At 42.2% G+C, this 16,144-nt stretch overlaps 1 protein-coding gene across 8 annotated transcripts in view; it reads left to right on the top strand.

Moving 5' to 3' along the window:
• Window positions 1-16,144, top strand: part of LOC148644040 (centrosome-associated protein 350) — a 73,103-nt gene that overhangs the window by 40,440 nt on the left and 16,519 nt on the right. For all 8 annotated transcript variants that reach the window (XM_088615178.1, XM_088615179.1, XM_088615171.1 and 5 more), the window contains 5 exons: window positions 5,540-5,667; window positions 6,537-6,724; window positions 8,831-8,915; window positions 9,960-10,622; window positions 11,366-11,481. In XM_088615178.1, the coding sequence (XP_088471304.1) occupies window positions 5,540-5,667; window positions 6,537-6,724; window positions 8,831-8,915; window positions 9,960-10,622; window positions 11,366-11,481 (1,180 nt within the window). The remainder of the gene's footprint in view (window positions 1-5,539; window positions 5,668-6,536; window positions 6,725-8,830; window positions 8,916-9,959; window positions 10,623-11,365; window positions 11,482-16,144) is intronic.

Here is a 16,144-nt window from a genome sequence, read left to right as displayed (position 1 = left end):
TTGATATGTACCCCCCTGCTGGCGCTATAACTGAAATCCTGATTTGTCCACTTTGCTGTTTTGTTATCTCCGTTGTAGTAATTAAAAATTGCAACAAATGATGAAAGTCCAGAAAATGTGACTTTGAAACCGTAGCACTTAGCAAGGCTTTTAGGGGGATTTGTCCCTTTGGCTTGTGGGTAATGCCCAGGCTGAGGCCCTTAATGGGTGTGAGAGAGTGAGAGGAGACTCAGGAGGCCCGAGTAACTGAGAAAAACAACATCCCTTTAAACTGGTCGTAAAGGATCATACAACAGGAAAACAAGGAGATTTCTTTATGAAACCAGAGGCTTTCCTTCAAAAGTCAACAGGCACTGAAGTTTTCTCTCATGATAATTACTTTATTTCCGTGTTATATATATTATTTAGATTTCCTTTTTGTGTACTTTTAGGTAGAGATGACATACAGTGACATGCAGAGTGGGGTCGTGTTGTTTTACTAGATTTTGGACAATACTGCCAAATGCAGTTCTCTTCCTCACCAGTACACTTCTAGTACCTTGCTAGTGTGATAGAGAGTCCTCAAGAATGCTGTTCTCCTGATATGCTTCTTATAAAGTATCTCCTACTACTACTGTATCTCCATTTTCTTGGCACAGCAACAATGCAACCAGTTTTAGAAGCAGATTTCTACAGTCTTTTCTTAAAATGTCCAGAAACCTTCCCTTTCTATTGCTCATTTATTATTCTGTCTGTTAAGCTGACACATTTGATACACACTGTATGTACAATAGCGAATAATATTTGAGCAGTAACACATGTAGGCATGCAATGTATTCCTGCCACGGTGAGCTTGCAGAGCAATGAAAATATCTGAAGGACAAATATTTATTTAAAGTTTATCATTGTTAATGATGCACAGAAATACATAATATTTACTTTTATTCCGGGTTTGAATTCATCCAATTCAGGGTTTGTGAGGGAGCCAGAGCCTATCTCAGGTAGTAATGGGTGCACACAGACACATATACTGTAAGCCCACACTCGCACCGGGTCCAGTTTTCCCAGAAGTTAATAAACCTACTGGTATGGCTGTGGACTGCAGAAGGAAATCAAAGAACCCAGGAGGACCCCCACATGTACACAAGGAGAATGTACAAACTCCACACAGATAGCACCCCAACTCTGGAACTGAACCCAGGGCCCCAGCACTTTGAGTCAGCAATGCCAACCTCTGTTGCCACTATGCCACCCTGTTCACTACCGTTATAACTATAAGTACCTGGTCCAGCTTTTTACAAAACCAGGAAGCAGATCTCAACCCTGCAGACACAATGGAGGACAAAATCATTTTCAATTGGTCAATTATTCACCATAACTTGTATCCATACCCTTCCAATTTAAAATCATGCGTTCAAATGACAACAGCTCAGAGGAGCAAAAAATACAAGTGAAAGAACGAGAGACACCCTGAGCTGCTATTAACAGGGAAAGTTTACTCATCTAAGTAAGTACAATATGTATGTGTGTTGCTTGTACATGTAAGTAATGTGTACAATGTGATTAATGAGGGATGAATGTATTGACTTTTTTCTAAAATGAGAATCGCCAGTTATTTTCTTTACTCCCAATACAACTGGGACAAGCAAATTGCATCTTTCACATATCTGTTCATGGCTACAAACCCCACAGCCCCCCAGGGGGGAGAATGAGAACGTGGAGCCGGTCTCCTCCAGTCCACCCACCTCTGAGCCACTCATCCTTTAACATCACAGTTCACCTGACTGAACTATTATCGCCCTACTCCCCACCTCGCAACCTTCGCTCTTCTAATTCTGCTCTCCAAACTGTCCCCCAAGCCCGTCTACATTGTATGGGTGACAGGGCCTTCTCCTGTTATGCCCCCAAGCTCAGGAACTCTCTGCCCAAGGATATCAGAGAGTCACCTTCTCTAAACTCCTTCAAATCAGGACTCAAAACCTTCTTCTTTAGAAGAGCCTTTACTTAACTGGTTCCATTCTTCACCCCTCTGTTTTTCTTAGTACCGCCACCCACGGTCTCCTCTGTATATTGTAATTGGGTTTTATCTTGTGTTTTCTTTTAATTTATTGTTGTTGTCATTCTGTAAAGAGCTTTGAGAAGCCACCTTTAAAGGCACTATATAAATATAAATAAGTTTATTATTACGTTTATTATCACAGGCAACACAGACCCTGTACTGGCCAGTGGAAAAGATGTACAACCTCACTAATAGCACTGAACACCTGCACATGTCTGGAAGGGGGCCCTGGCCAGCTATTCCATCCTTGCGTTTCTCTGATTAGGAACTTCCAGTTAGGTTACAGTCAGTTAATGTCTTGACCCAGGTTCAAGTACATGATCATAGAGCTCAAACTGCACTCAAAGAAGCGTCTTTAACGATCCAGACAATTGTGAGGCCCTAACTATTGATTTCTGCTTGGAAAGGATCACTGCCTGACCTTGTATGTCATAGCTCTGCCGCTCTTAAGCCTATTCTGCTGAAAACATACTGCATGTGTCAAAACGGACAGAGCAAGAGAGGAAGGTGGGGGTTGGAGGAAGTTGGTGGCAAAAACCAATTTGACTAATGAAGGAGCAGTAGGAAAAAGTATGGGCAAATCTTCCCAAAGCCTGCCCGGAGATCCCAAGCTGGTCAGGGGATCAGCCTTAAATCCAGGACATTGTCTTCATTGCATTCGGCAATATCTTAGGGTTACAGTGGGGCTGAAGTCTCTTAGCCCTCATCTAAAACCTCTTAAAACTCCAGCACTGCACTGCAATCCCAAGACAATGCCCGTAGCTCTCCCAATCTCCTTACACTAATGGCCATTTTGCTTTGTATTCTGCCTGATTTAGCTGCTCTGTAATGCTTTTTTTTGTTTTATAAGCTGCTCACAGCAGTTTTGGCTTAGCCTCGGGATTGAAGAAATTAGAGTATCTTCCTTACGATTCGACACTAGAGGAAGACCTGGGTATAAAGTGCTGTGAAATAAATAATCGAAGTGTCATTGTCCTGATTGTCTCTTTAAGTGCTCGCGCCTGAAGGATGTTACAGCTTTATTTTTTTAAGGAGTTTAACTTGTTTGTTTTTTTCTTTATGACTTGGCTTGAGCTGAATATTATTGTGCAGCACTGTGCCTGTGTTATGGCCTACATGCACTTTTTTTAGTGAGTAGTTTAAAAAAAAAACCTTTTGTGAGACTCTGGTGCTGTTTCCTGTTGTTTCATGGTCTCCCATGTTTGTATTGTGCTTTACCATATGTTCTTTTTGTTATGACAGTTTCATTACTACATTTAACTCTGCTTGCTGTGGAACAGCACAGTACCATTTCATAGTTATCAGACAGATTAATCTAAAAAGAATGGTGTCTTTTCAATTTTTGTTTATGCAACCTCTCCAAACCAACGTATAAATATTATACTTGTGCATGATTGTTGGGGTTCTGCCTTTTATCGTCTGATTGTCTGAAACTATCTGTTACAATTATCAAACTTGCTCCGGCCGGAGAGCTGAGAAGCGGGCTAGAATTTCCATGACAACCAGCCGAGCCTCAGGTAGAGGCTAAAGCTACAGAATACAATTTGGTAAATTCTTCAGATCATGCTGAAGGGTTTTTAACCCTCTCATATTGTCTGGACAAATAAATTCAACATTGATAGAAGTAGCAACTGAGTGCATATCTTAACGTAGTATACAGTATGTTTTCATCCCAGGGGGATAGCAAAACTTCTAGAAAAAAGTCAAATCCAGGCTGTCTTCTACACCATGGCCTACAGTGGTCAGTTAGGCGCAGTGCTGAGGGATGGATTCTGATGTAGCTGTATTGTAAACTTCACAATGTATGCATCCATCTTTCTGCTAGTAGTGGCACCTTTACATATGCCTGTATGCGATCTTGTCAGGATTCTGGCTGCCAAATTCTGGACATACAGTACCAAACGTTGTTTTGTATGGATAATGCAATCAAATTACCTGCTTGCTTGTCATTTTTAATACACGACTGAACTGCAGAGTTTGAATATTTTACATACAAATGACACATTTAATACCATCATAGTTGGGATATCTAGCAAGCAATAAATCATAGTGCTTTACAGTAGTAGTGTGTTACAGTAGTAATGTTAACATGTAATATGAACTGTAAAACAGATGAAACTTTGTGAAGTGGGGAATTATTTCCCATAATAAATAATGGAAGTAGGGGTTAATGGGGACAGGGAGGACAGAAATATTCTCCAGAGGATAAATAGGAGTTCAACATATTCCTCCATAAGAATCAATGTATTTCAAGAGCAATAGGGATCAGGACATGACGATGAAAGACTGCTGTAGTGTACATTCATGAGTGACGAACAACATTTTTAAACATTACACTCATTTAAGCATAAAACTTAAAATTCTGATATTGCGTACATACTGTACACTACACACAAAGATGAAAGCAACACGCAGAAAAATATTTTTAAATTCTACTTTTATGTACAGTATAAATATTATTATTTTTAGTATTATCATACTACATAACATTACATACTGTACATATGATAAGTAGGGAAATGTAATGATGGATAGAGTAAAAATACTCAATTTTAACTTCTAGTAATGTGTTTTGCTTACTCTTGTTCGGGGCATGGACACGCATCTCAAACACTTACATTTATATAATAACATTTGTCATGATGTTACTAGAAGTTTACTAGAGATGTGGCATTTGTTATCATCCTTTGGATGTATTTTGGGGAATTTTTACATCCACACACCACACACATCCACGGTCACAAAACATCAATTACATAAAGTGGAGTGTTCAGCAGGGAACCCTTGTGCAACATTTGTTTTCAGTAAATTAGACCTGTGTGGTTGCCTTTCCTCCAGGCAAAGATTCTTGTCATATACCATATACTATAAAAGGAGGTTCCCGATTGTGGTAAGTCCTTAGATATCCAGGGTGCCACAGATCAAAGAGTGATTAATCTGGTGTAAAATCTGAGCATGCAATCGAAGGTCTAGCTAAAGTTGTCTTTCATCAGTGATCTGTCATCATTATCATTTTGGGTCTTATATCTCCGTTTCCTGAGTCTAGTGTGACCAGTCACCTGACCCACATTGTGAGCTGTTGGCCTTACTCCCAGAATCCAATATATACCTGTAGATCTTGCTTGTTCTCAAAGGTACACTGGACCCTGCATGGGACACCAGTCCACTGCAACACACTCGCCAAATGTTTCCCGAAACCAATTGATCTACAGTACCAGTATGACTTTGGGCTGTGGGAGGAAACTGGAGCAGGAAGCATCAAAAGTAAAAACTTTTGGTGTAGAAAGAGGGGAAAAATCCATTTTCCATTGAATGGGTGAGAATTATGGACAGGCTGTGTAAACAGCAGGATGACGACTCTGTCTGAAAGTGAATTGCTGGTACACATAAATTATTTTCAGAGTTACTAAAGCAAATAGCAAATAGCCTTAAAGGCATGCTGGTGTGCATAAGAAGAACCGGGTCTTTACATCGATGTGATAGTGGCGTCTGGTGTTGCAGGTCCCCTGGGCAACAGTGCCAAGACCTCACAGGAGTGGGGGCAGGATGGTGCACGTTCTTCTCAAGTGATGGGTAACACCAGCCCTGAGTCCAGCAGCAGTGAGGCCCACACTGACTCCACTAGTAAGGTAGTGTTGTCCTTTGGTTTTCATTGCACTGTAGAAATCGGAGTGGAGCCATCCAGTCAGCTAATATCAGTCCATCTCAAGACCTTTTTCTGTTAAGGTATTCATCAATATCTGTCAGCAGATGTTCATTTTTTTCCATTACTATACACCTCTTGTTTTTATCCATGTACCTTATGCTCATTATTTCTTAAAAGTGACAATACAACTTTCGGCAGATGTTTTTTCGAAGGGATGTATGCACCTTGTTTATCTGTCGGAAACTGCAGAACCATATTCTGCAGTGTAAAACACTGTCGGAGGTTTTAAATCCAAATAAAAGTTTACAAAACATGCCAAGAGCTATAGCATGCATAGGATGGTTTTGCTGCCTTTTGCCCAGTGCCTCACTACCTGAGGCAGTCTGAATATGATTATAAGATCTGTTAACTGATAAATAACTAAAATCACATTTTAAAAGGTAACTACAGTCCAGTGAACAGCAATGTATTATAATAATTGGTAATTTCTTACACTTACAGTATATAGCACTTTTCTGGACACTCCGCTCAAAGCACTTTACAGGGGATCCCCTCCACCACTACCAATGTGTAGCCCCACCTGGATGATGCGACAGCAGCCATAGTGTGCCAATAGTCTCACCCCACACCAGCTATCAGAGTGATGAAGCCAATTCATAGATGGGGATTATTAGGAGGCCGTGATTGATAAAGGCCAATGGATAAATTTGGCCAGGATGCCAGGGTAACATCCCTACTCTTTTCGAGAAACACCCTGGGATTTTCGTGTATAATGCTTGGCGAGGAGTGTATAATGCTTGGCGAGGAGTTCAGTTTAGCCACAGGGCTGAGGTCTGTTGTGCTTGCTTTCAGTGGAGTGAGGTGAGCCAGTTCTTTGGCTGTGGGGACATGCTGAATCGCCTGTCTCTGGAGCTATCCCAGCAGTCCCTGCGCGATGCGGAGCTCCGGGACCGTCAACATGTTGCCCTCTTCAGGTTACGGGAGGAGGCGCTGAAAGAGAAGACACAAGCCGAGCTGGCTTGGCTGGAGCATCAGAAAATGTGAGTCTGGCTTCTGAAGTATTGATCTTGTTTAAAGGACAGGACTGGGGCTAACATTGTAGATTTTATCTGAAAGATAGAGGACAACTGCGACAGGGAATGTTTCAGCTGCTTTATTTTTAGGAAGCTGGAGCTGAAGACTAGAAGACAATAAGGTTAATATTACATGCTGAGCTGAAAACAGAAATGCAGTGTTGGAATACATTTTGGAAAGAATGGACACTACTGAGCTTCATTGACAGAGGCACATTAGGACTGTGTTTACGTGCCAAGTAACTCGTCTCTAAGATGGCCTTTTATATAAAAGGTATTGCCTTCAGCTGATTAATTATGCAGTGTAAAATTGTCAATAGATTCTATTTCAGGTCAAAGGAGGAGAAGAAGTCCTAGCAACCTATATTATTCAGCAGGAGAGCACTGCACAGTACACATTATGGAGCAGCTACAGAAACTAGGAGTATGCAATCACTGTGTTTAATTAATTTTTTCTGCAGTGTAACATGGGGTAAATCTTATCTCGGTGCTCAATTTAAACTTCATTAGTTTTCAATAAAATAAAACAGGCTATTTCTTCTTCTTTGAAAATGATAAGTTGTGACAAGAGCCTAGCTTAGACAATTTGGTTCTAGGCATCTGGGCACATAGAAACTCCCAAGGACCTCTTATAAGGTGCTTTATTGCTGAATTTGAGTTGGTTTTAGACATGAAAGTCACTGGGCCTCCCCATCCTACTACATCGCAGAGACATTTTACAGTCTCCCTTCCCACTTCTAAAAACCCAACCACTCTAACACTGTGAAAGCTCTTTAAATACAGTACTTTCTAATACTTTTAAATACTGTCAATCTCACTTATTACATTGTGTGGAATGTAACACTTTGTCAATAATATGATTAACTAAGTGACACCTAGCAAGTTCACTCCTTCCATGCCAGATCTTAATGCCATCCCTCCAAAGTTCAGCCTGCCACAGGTACTGTATTATAAATCAGGAAATTTCCCTCTTGCACATATCCTGTTTGGTCTCACTTGTTTGTTTTTTTTGATACTATGAGGTATTGCCTCCAACAACATGACAGGGTGATTTGCTCCATGCCCCTCAACTCTTTGTGTAAAGGGGTGTCTCCTATTCTCAGTTTTCAGCACAGGCAATCAACAATTCCACACAGCACTCAATCTTCACACCGTCCTGACCAGCAGGGAAAGGGGTTGATCAATCAGCCCGCCCCTCCCTTCTTCCTTACAGCTCAGGGGAGCAGCTGAGTCTCCATCTGTCTCTTCTCTCACTCTCACTGTGATGGGTGGCCCCTCCGGCTCACTCAGAGCCATTCACTCATTCAGTGTGAATAAATGTGACACTTGTGTTTTCTGGCATTCAATTAATTACATATGAGAAATATGAGTTTGATCTTTCCTATAATATCAACTTAAAATTACAGTATAACATTTTATAATTCTTTTAAGCAAGAATGATTCCATAATCCAATCCATTACCCAGTGATAGAATGGATAGATCTGGAGTGCACTGTAAACTTTTTAGAATACTGTATACTACTCTGAAATTAACATTTGAATGCTTTCCTTCTCTGAATGTGTATATAATGACCCAATCTCAGCAAATGACAGTAATCTACTATATATGCTATCTCAGAATGCATGAAAAATTATAACAGTGTAATCAATTGATTGTCATGTAGTTTACATATGAAGAAAACAATAGAAAAAAGGGTACATTATTTTAAAAGCCTTTCCTTAGCCCTACCACAACTATATTAAAATTGTAATTGGCACCTTTGTCTTTTGAATCTTATTTGCTTCTTCTCCTATTCAGGTATCATTAGTAAATTTGAGTAATAAAAATGTGACTAGTCAGATTACCAGTACTAGTTCTGATTTACACTAACTATAATGTAACTTAGCTGGAATGAAAGCCTGCAAATATATCAGCCCTCCAGGACCAGGTCTGGGGACATCTGTTCTAGATTTAAAGAAATTAAGAATTGATGTGAGTCTAATGCATATTCACGTGGTGCTCTACACGTTACACCAACTACAGTATGGTTTTCTTAATGCTGGATAAGTGATCCAGACTCTGTTTTCTGGCAGGTCTCTTAAGAAAGGTGACGAAGCTGCTCTGCTGGACATCACCAGGAGGCAGAAAGAAGTGGTTAACAGGCTGCAGCAGGAACAGGTGATTCTGGATTTAGATAAAATAAGATAAAGCCATAAACAATTTCTTGCATTAGGAATTTGTCTTTTCGCATACCCCAGCTTTTTCTCCATGAGGCACACAGGCAGGGAGAGAGAAGCTTGGGGCCAGAGTGCAGGGTCAGCCATTTATACAGTGCCCCTGGAGCAGCTGGGGTTAAGGGCCTTGCTCAGGGGCCCAACGGAGAAGGATTCCTCTGCCAGCTGCAGGATTTGAACCAGCAACCTTCCACCCACAGGCCCAGGCACAGATCTTTAGCCACAGTGCCACTACTCCACCCTGCTTTGTCTCTCCAGGGATATGATTTTCATGCAGCAAACAGTAACAGCCACTCCCCTGTTAATACCTGTGTGTCATAGTGAAATGTGCCACCAGGGTTGCACCTTGTATCTAAAACCTTATTATTTGCATATTTATTGAGTATAACTGTTTATTCCGCTATGATTGTTTTAAAATGATTTCTCATTTTCCTTCAATGACATTTAAGATGATGTAGTAAGGTTAAGAACTAATTCATGATACGGGGTTCCAGAACTCAGATCTGCAACTACATCTACATGTAGGATTGCATATATTCTCCAGCTTATTTTGGATGTTTTTTTCCAGCCACAGAAAGGAACATTTCATAGCATGTCTACTGACCACTCATCCTTTGGATGAGACGTAAAACCGAGGTCCTGACTCTCTGTGGTCATTAAAAATCCCAGGGTGTTTCTCGAAAAGAGTATGGGTGTTACCCTGGCATCCTGGCCAAGTTTCCCATTGGCTCTTACCCATTATGGCCTCCTAATAATCCCCATCTATGAAATGGCTTCATCACTGTGTTCTCCTCCTCACTGATAGCTGGTGTGTGGTGAGTATGCTGGCGCATCATCCAGGTGGTTGAGGGGAGTCCCCATTACCTGTAAAGTACTTTGAGTGGAGTGTCCAGAAAAGCACTATATAAGTGTAAGGCTTTTTTTTTTGCTCAGCAAAACATTTAAGTACTCTCATCCTGTATCCCTCGGTGTTTCTCTGTTTACACAGGCAGAAATCTGGCACCTGAGGAATGTGTACAAGGCCGCACGGAGGCAGAGAAAACTCCTGCTGCAGCACCAGAGGGAAATTCTGGGAATCAAGAGAGAGACTGCCCAAGTCCAACATGACCTCCAGGTGTGTAGGGCAGCTGTTCACTCCAGTAAACAAGTGGACAGCACTGCGAGCCCTGCTCTGCTCCCCACTGGAGGAAATCTGAATGCATGCAGCATTTCACAACAAAATACTAATAACAAACCTACGGTGCTACTGAGGGATCCAGGCCAGTATGACACTGCACCAGTTTTGCAAGGGCATTCTAAAAAAGATACAAACCTGCAGAAGAGTCATCCTGGCACTGATCCTCCTCAAAAGAAAGTGCCAAAGCTCCACGTAGGAAAAGGTGGCACACGACACCAGACACAGGGGATGCCTGAGGAAGATGCCCTTCCATCAGAGAGAGGAGGCCAAGGACCTGCTACTGAAGCCCAATTATGCAGTGCACCACAGGAAGGTGCAAATGGGGATGATGGGACTTCTAAGAGAGGAATCAATCCACACCCATTAAAAAGCAACACCCCAGGAGATACTCCTATGAATCCGATTTTGGAGATTGGGAAGAAAGATACCACTGAGCCGGGTTTGGAATGCCAGAGGGACCATCCAGATCCCCAGGTAAAGAACCATGTTCCGACCTATGAAAGTGTTGCAATTTGTATCAGTTCTACTAGCATCTATTCTGTTGTGAATCGTTAAACTCATATATTAATTTAAAATATTTCAAACAATTCAGAACTGGGACGTTTCTGTATTGGCACTGTGGTCTGGGTTGTGGCTATGAACTCCTGTGTTTACATTTCTTGATCTGACAGAAATACTGACACACTTTCTGAGTTATTCTGAAAACCAACAGTCAGTGTGGTCTATGGTGTGTTAATGGACAAATGGCTTGAGAACTGGGTGGGTTTGGAGTCTACCTATATTTTCTCTTTCTCCCCTCTGTGTGGTCACAGTGTTCATTGCCACAAGCCAAGATATGACAAACAGTCCTAGTGATTCCAAATCGTGTGGATTTAAAATAATTGGCAACTCTGAATTTCTAAAAAACTGTTATAAAGCTGTGACAGTGCTGCAATGCTGCTGTTTGAACAAAAAGTAAAGACTATTCCTCAAAGACTAATTTTTGAAATAGCTCTGTAATTAAAACGTTTAAACTGATAGGGCTCCTCATATTAAGTAGAAAGCTTTTGGGAAATTAATAAGCCGCGATTTCTTAATCTAACACAGCCTTTTGTTTAACACACTTCCCTGTAGAGATATGTACTTGTCTAGTCTGTCTTTATATTGTCCTCCCACTCCTCTGAATCTGGCTAAGTTGCTTTTTATACATTGAGCAAAATGAGTCATGTCTTGTGCAGTGTCCACACAGGAGCGGAGAGGTGCTGGGTGAATCACTTGATGAAGGAGTACCAGAGAAGCAGGGTCAGATTTCGGCCAGCATGCCACAGGAAAGCCCAGAGGAGCTACAGGGCAGGTGAGTGACGGGGTTGCTTGTCCGTGAAGGGAGAACTGACTCACATTGCTGTACAAAAAGAACCCAAGGACATTTAAACTGAGACCAGACAGAGTTAGAAGCTCCTGGTCTGGGATTTCATATCCTTCACTTTTACACAAGGTCCCGAATCAATATTGATGAAAGATGAAGAGTAATTATTTTTGCATGCATCATGTGTCCGTGAGCTCAGCATACCCATACTAGAACGTAATCATCTTACATCATCATGCATAACTTTAATTACTATTATTAAGTGAATTAGTACTTCAGATGGGCCATGCATATCATATATTATAGACATACTAGACACAATCATTGCATTAATTTTTTTGTAGTGTTTTGTGTTTTTGGTGTCTATTTAACAATGATGTGTAGTTAAAATGCAACCAGCACTCAAATTTATTTCCACCATTTTTGTGCACATAAAATGGGGGAACTGCAATTGAATGAGGTACAAGCACATGGAGTGCTGTGTTTGTGTAAGAGCTGTGTAATAATAATAATAATAATGATAATAATAATAATAATTGCTTACACTTATATAGTGCTTCTCTGGACACTCCACTCAAAGTGCTTTACAGGTAATGGGGTCTCCCCTCCACCACCACCAATGTGCAGCCCCACCTGGATGATGCAACAGCAGCTATAGTGCACCAGTACTCTCACTACACACCAGCTATCAGTGGGGAGGAGAGCAGAGTGATGAAGCCAGTTCAGAGATGGGGTTTATTAGGAGGCCATGATTGGTAAAGGCAAGGGGAAAATGTGGCCAGGATACCATGGTAACACCCCTATTCTTTTCAAGAAATGCCCTGGGATTTTAATGACCAACAAAGAGCCAGGACTTCGGTTTTATGTCTCATCTGAAGAACAGCCCTTTTTACAGTATAGTGTTCCCGTTGCTATAATTGGGCATTAGGACCCACACACACCGCAGAGAGAGCACTCTCTACTGACGCCATTGTGAGTTGCATTTGTGATATGACTGCTGGCGTACACATGAACTCTTTCGGCTGCATGGCATGATCCCAAGTACTCTTTGTAGTATGCAGATCTTGTATTCGTCGTGTGACCCTGCTGTATCTGAGGTAGTAAACTGCGTGGAGCAACGGTGTCAAAAGTGTTACTATCTTCTGGACTGATATGATCAGGTGCTAAGAAGTCTGCCCTGGTCAGCGCTAAAATAGACCCTCAAAAAAACAAAGCTGTACATGGTGTTAGTGGACCAAAGCCTTCCATTGGGGCCCTGATTTCCAAACCAGTGTCACCATATGAGACTTTAAAGAGATGCTTTTAGATGCTTGTGTATGTTAAACAGAGGTTATGACTATTAAAGCTAATTAAAGATCTTTATCAGAGTAGGGGTCTGTGGAAGAGCCCTCTTTTATTGGGTAGGCTGGCCAGGGGGTTTCCACATGAACCGTAACCTTATCTTTCCATAACCTCTGAAGTCTCAACCCAGAGAGCAGTGGCAGTAACCTCTCTCGGTCTATTCCAGTTGGCCAGGTGTGCTCGTTAACTGTCTTCCTACTTACCGGCGTCCCAACCCAGAAAACAACCGAAGTCGCTATCTTAACCTAATCCCACCACCTGCTTCCTGCTCCATAATCTTGAGGGCTCTGTGGAAAGACAACGACTCTGGCCCTTGAAGACTCACCCATGCTTCCAATCTCAGCTTCGCTACAGGGTCTTAACTGATCTTCTGACTAAATTTCTCACTTCCCCACCTGATCCACTATGTAGTGGGATTCCTGTGTTGACGGCTACTGAGTGTTTTAAGTTTTGTTCTTAATCAGTCTAAAGAAGACTGTCAGCAAAAAGTAGAAGGTTGAAGTGATCTGTTCACTGAGATTTACTAGTATTCTTGCATTGCATTGTGTTTTAATTAGTCATTGCTGAGATGCATCATTCAAAGTAAAGCAGATGTTGAATGGAGAGTTAATATATGTCTACTGTATGTAAATGCTCACAGAGTGTGCAACACTGGATCTAATAATACATTGACCCGTAAGAGGAGGAATATGCCCAGGCAGAAAGCACAATAGGCCTCTAAAATAAGGAATGCGTTCCTCCAGGCCTAAGGGAAATGTGCAGCAGCCTGCTGTGAGATGTCTTAATAGTAATGTGACAGTCAAAGCAGCTACTCAGGGAAGGAGTTAGACGGTAGAGGGAGGGAGTGGGGCTGAGACAGAGGCTGGCATCAAGATGAGGATGCACAGATCTCCTTTCATCTCTCAGACTTGGCTTTTTAGATGGGGCAGAGAGCTGCAGATATTGAAGGGATCTCATTCTGGATTAGGAGTTTATCGAGGGAGCCAAAAGTCGCATGTCCTGCTTGTGAATTGGAGCTGAGTCAGAGTTAGCAGCACTTGCTAATATGCCGATCATGAGCAGATCTGGGTAGGTACGGAACACTTTTCTGAGATTTCTCATGCGTTTTTTGGTTTCATTGCATATTCATTTCTGAGGATGTCTTTAAATGTAAAACAATACTTCATTGCCGTTTTACCCTAGGAAAACTGCAGACTGCTGATGCAACAACAATACAAATTCTCTCTGGCTAGACTTACATAAGCATTTTGTTTTATATAGTCTAACCTGTAATTGCTTTAACACGATTAGGGAAGGAACAGGGAACATAGACACATAATTTAGAATAAGATATCTCAAGGGATTAGAACTGTTTCGTTTATAGGTAACTATTGAGGAATATTTTCATGTAATGTTATTATTATTTTGACTTTTTAGTGTTGACTTTTAGTTCATGAGTGTGCATGTGTGCAGTGCCAGTTTTCATTTTGTTGTTGTCATGATAATCGTGCACTAATTCAAAGCAACATCTGTTTGATTCATATTTTTGGACTATTAAAAATACACCTGGCAATTGAAATGCTTTGAAGTGATCAATCTGTGAAATAACTTGCAAAAAAAGTTCTGCCGGTATTATTTGTAGTTCAGTGATTTGTCCAAATTTTCAGCTGTAATTTTAGCCTTTGATTTACAGAATTCTTCTCAGAGCAAGCATATTGACGGCTTGTACTATAATATGAAAAAGGTTAATTAAAAAGAAATAGTAGATATTGGTTGTGTCCTACCGATTAAAGGTAGAAGTAAATAAAACTGGATTTTGACCAAGTTAAAACTCTAACCTGGGTGGCCTGATGCAGTTTTGGAACTTTAGATGGGAATTGACACACCCACTGCTGCCCTGGGAGACACAACATTCCCCAGAGCGAGCACATTTCTCCAGGTGCTCAATTCAACTATCCCCCTATCAAGCTGGCACGCTATCATCTGATTAATCCAGATTTTTTATTTAATTCCTGAAATGCTACAGGAATGGTGCCCTGTCATTGAGATAACTGTGCCAGAACAGCACTCTGCTGTGCTGAATTACTAAAGACGTACAAACCAGCAAACGTGACACCCCAGACTCTGAGACCAGAGATCCAAGATCTGAGACGTGGATTCTGCCTGCCTCCATTCTGAGGGGCATCCTTACCCTGCTTGTTTCTGTCTGCCACAGTTCCCCTTTGTCTCTTGGTTAGTCATTCCAGCTTCTCCTTGGCTAACTCCGCCAGCCTCCGGAAAATACAGAGCCCCTGCAATTGGATCTACACAGACTACCTGGAATATGTCCAAAAGGCAAAACGACTCAAGCCCTCGACAGGTGCGCTGGGTAATGTTCTTCTCCCAGTTCAACTTCACATTCTTGTACCATCCGGGAATCGAGAACAGGGAAGGAGATACCTGTAGAAGATCTATGCCCTGGACAAGGCTCTGTTGTAACCCACAACCATGATCCCACAACACCAGTTTGGGGGGGGCAACTTGCTAGAAGTAGACGAGGCTATGTTGGCAGCACTGGCCTCCAACCCAGCTCGCCCAGGCACTCTGCTGGACGAACAATTTGTGCCGCAGCAAACCAGGCAAGAGTTACGAAAATGAGGCATTCCTCCATACTGGCAAGACACCCCGGAAGCCAGAGATCTCTGGAGCTCATCCGCCACCGCTTCTGGTGGCCATCCAAGAGGGCCAATGTGGACATGTACAGTATTTGACAGCATGGCATATCTGCAGCTGGGATGAGAACTCTCGCACAGGCTTAGCTGGTCTGTTACTTTCCCTGCCAGTACCCGATCGTCTGTGGTAGGACATCTCCAGCTTCACGGGTTTCCGACCTCTGTCATCTCCAATCAAGGCCCCCAGTTCATCTTCACATTCTCACAGTCAGAGACATGGTATCCAGATTGATATCTCCCCACGGTACCACCCTGAGACTAATGCCCAGATGGAGTTTGGGAATCAAGACTTGGAGACATACTGTACCTGCACTGCTGCATATCAGCTTTCCAGGACGAATGGGCTCCTCTGCTCCCGACAGCTGACTGGTCAGCTCACAATAGGTATTAGTGAGCTTTGAATGCCAGTATAGGTTTCAACCCCCTCTCCTCGGGTGGCCTCGGACCCCACGGATGTCCCTGCTTCCTGCAGGGCTGTGCAAGATCTGAAGGGGGGTCTTGTGCGTTGTATGGGCCAATCTGTGCAAAGCCACACAGTGCCAGGAAAGGATAGCCAACCACCACCAGAGACTTGCCCCTCATCAGAGACCAGGACAGTGTGTGGCTTTCCACCAACCCCC

Source organism: Lepisosteus platostomus, chromosome 21 (genome assembly GCF_059453375.1).
Source record: "Lepisosteus platostomus isolate fLepPlt1 chromosome 21, fLepPlt1.hap1, whole genome shotgun sequence".
Taxonomy (NCBI): Eukaryota; Metazoa; Chordata; class Actinopteri; order Semionotiformes; family Lepisosteidae; genus Lepisosteus; species Lepisosteus platostomus.
This window is presented reverse-complemented; position numbering and strand designations above follow the sequence as displayed.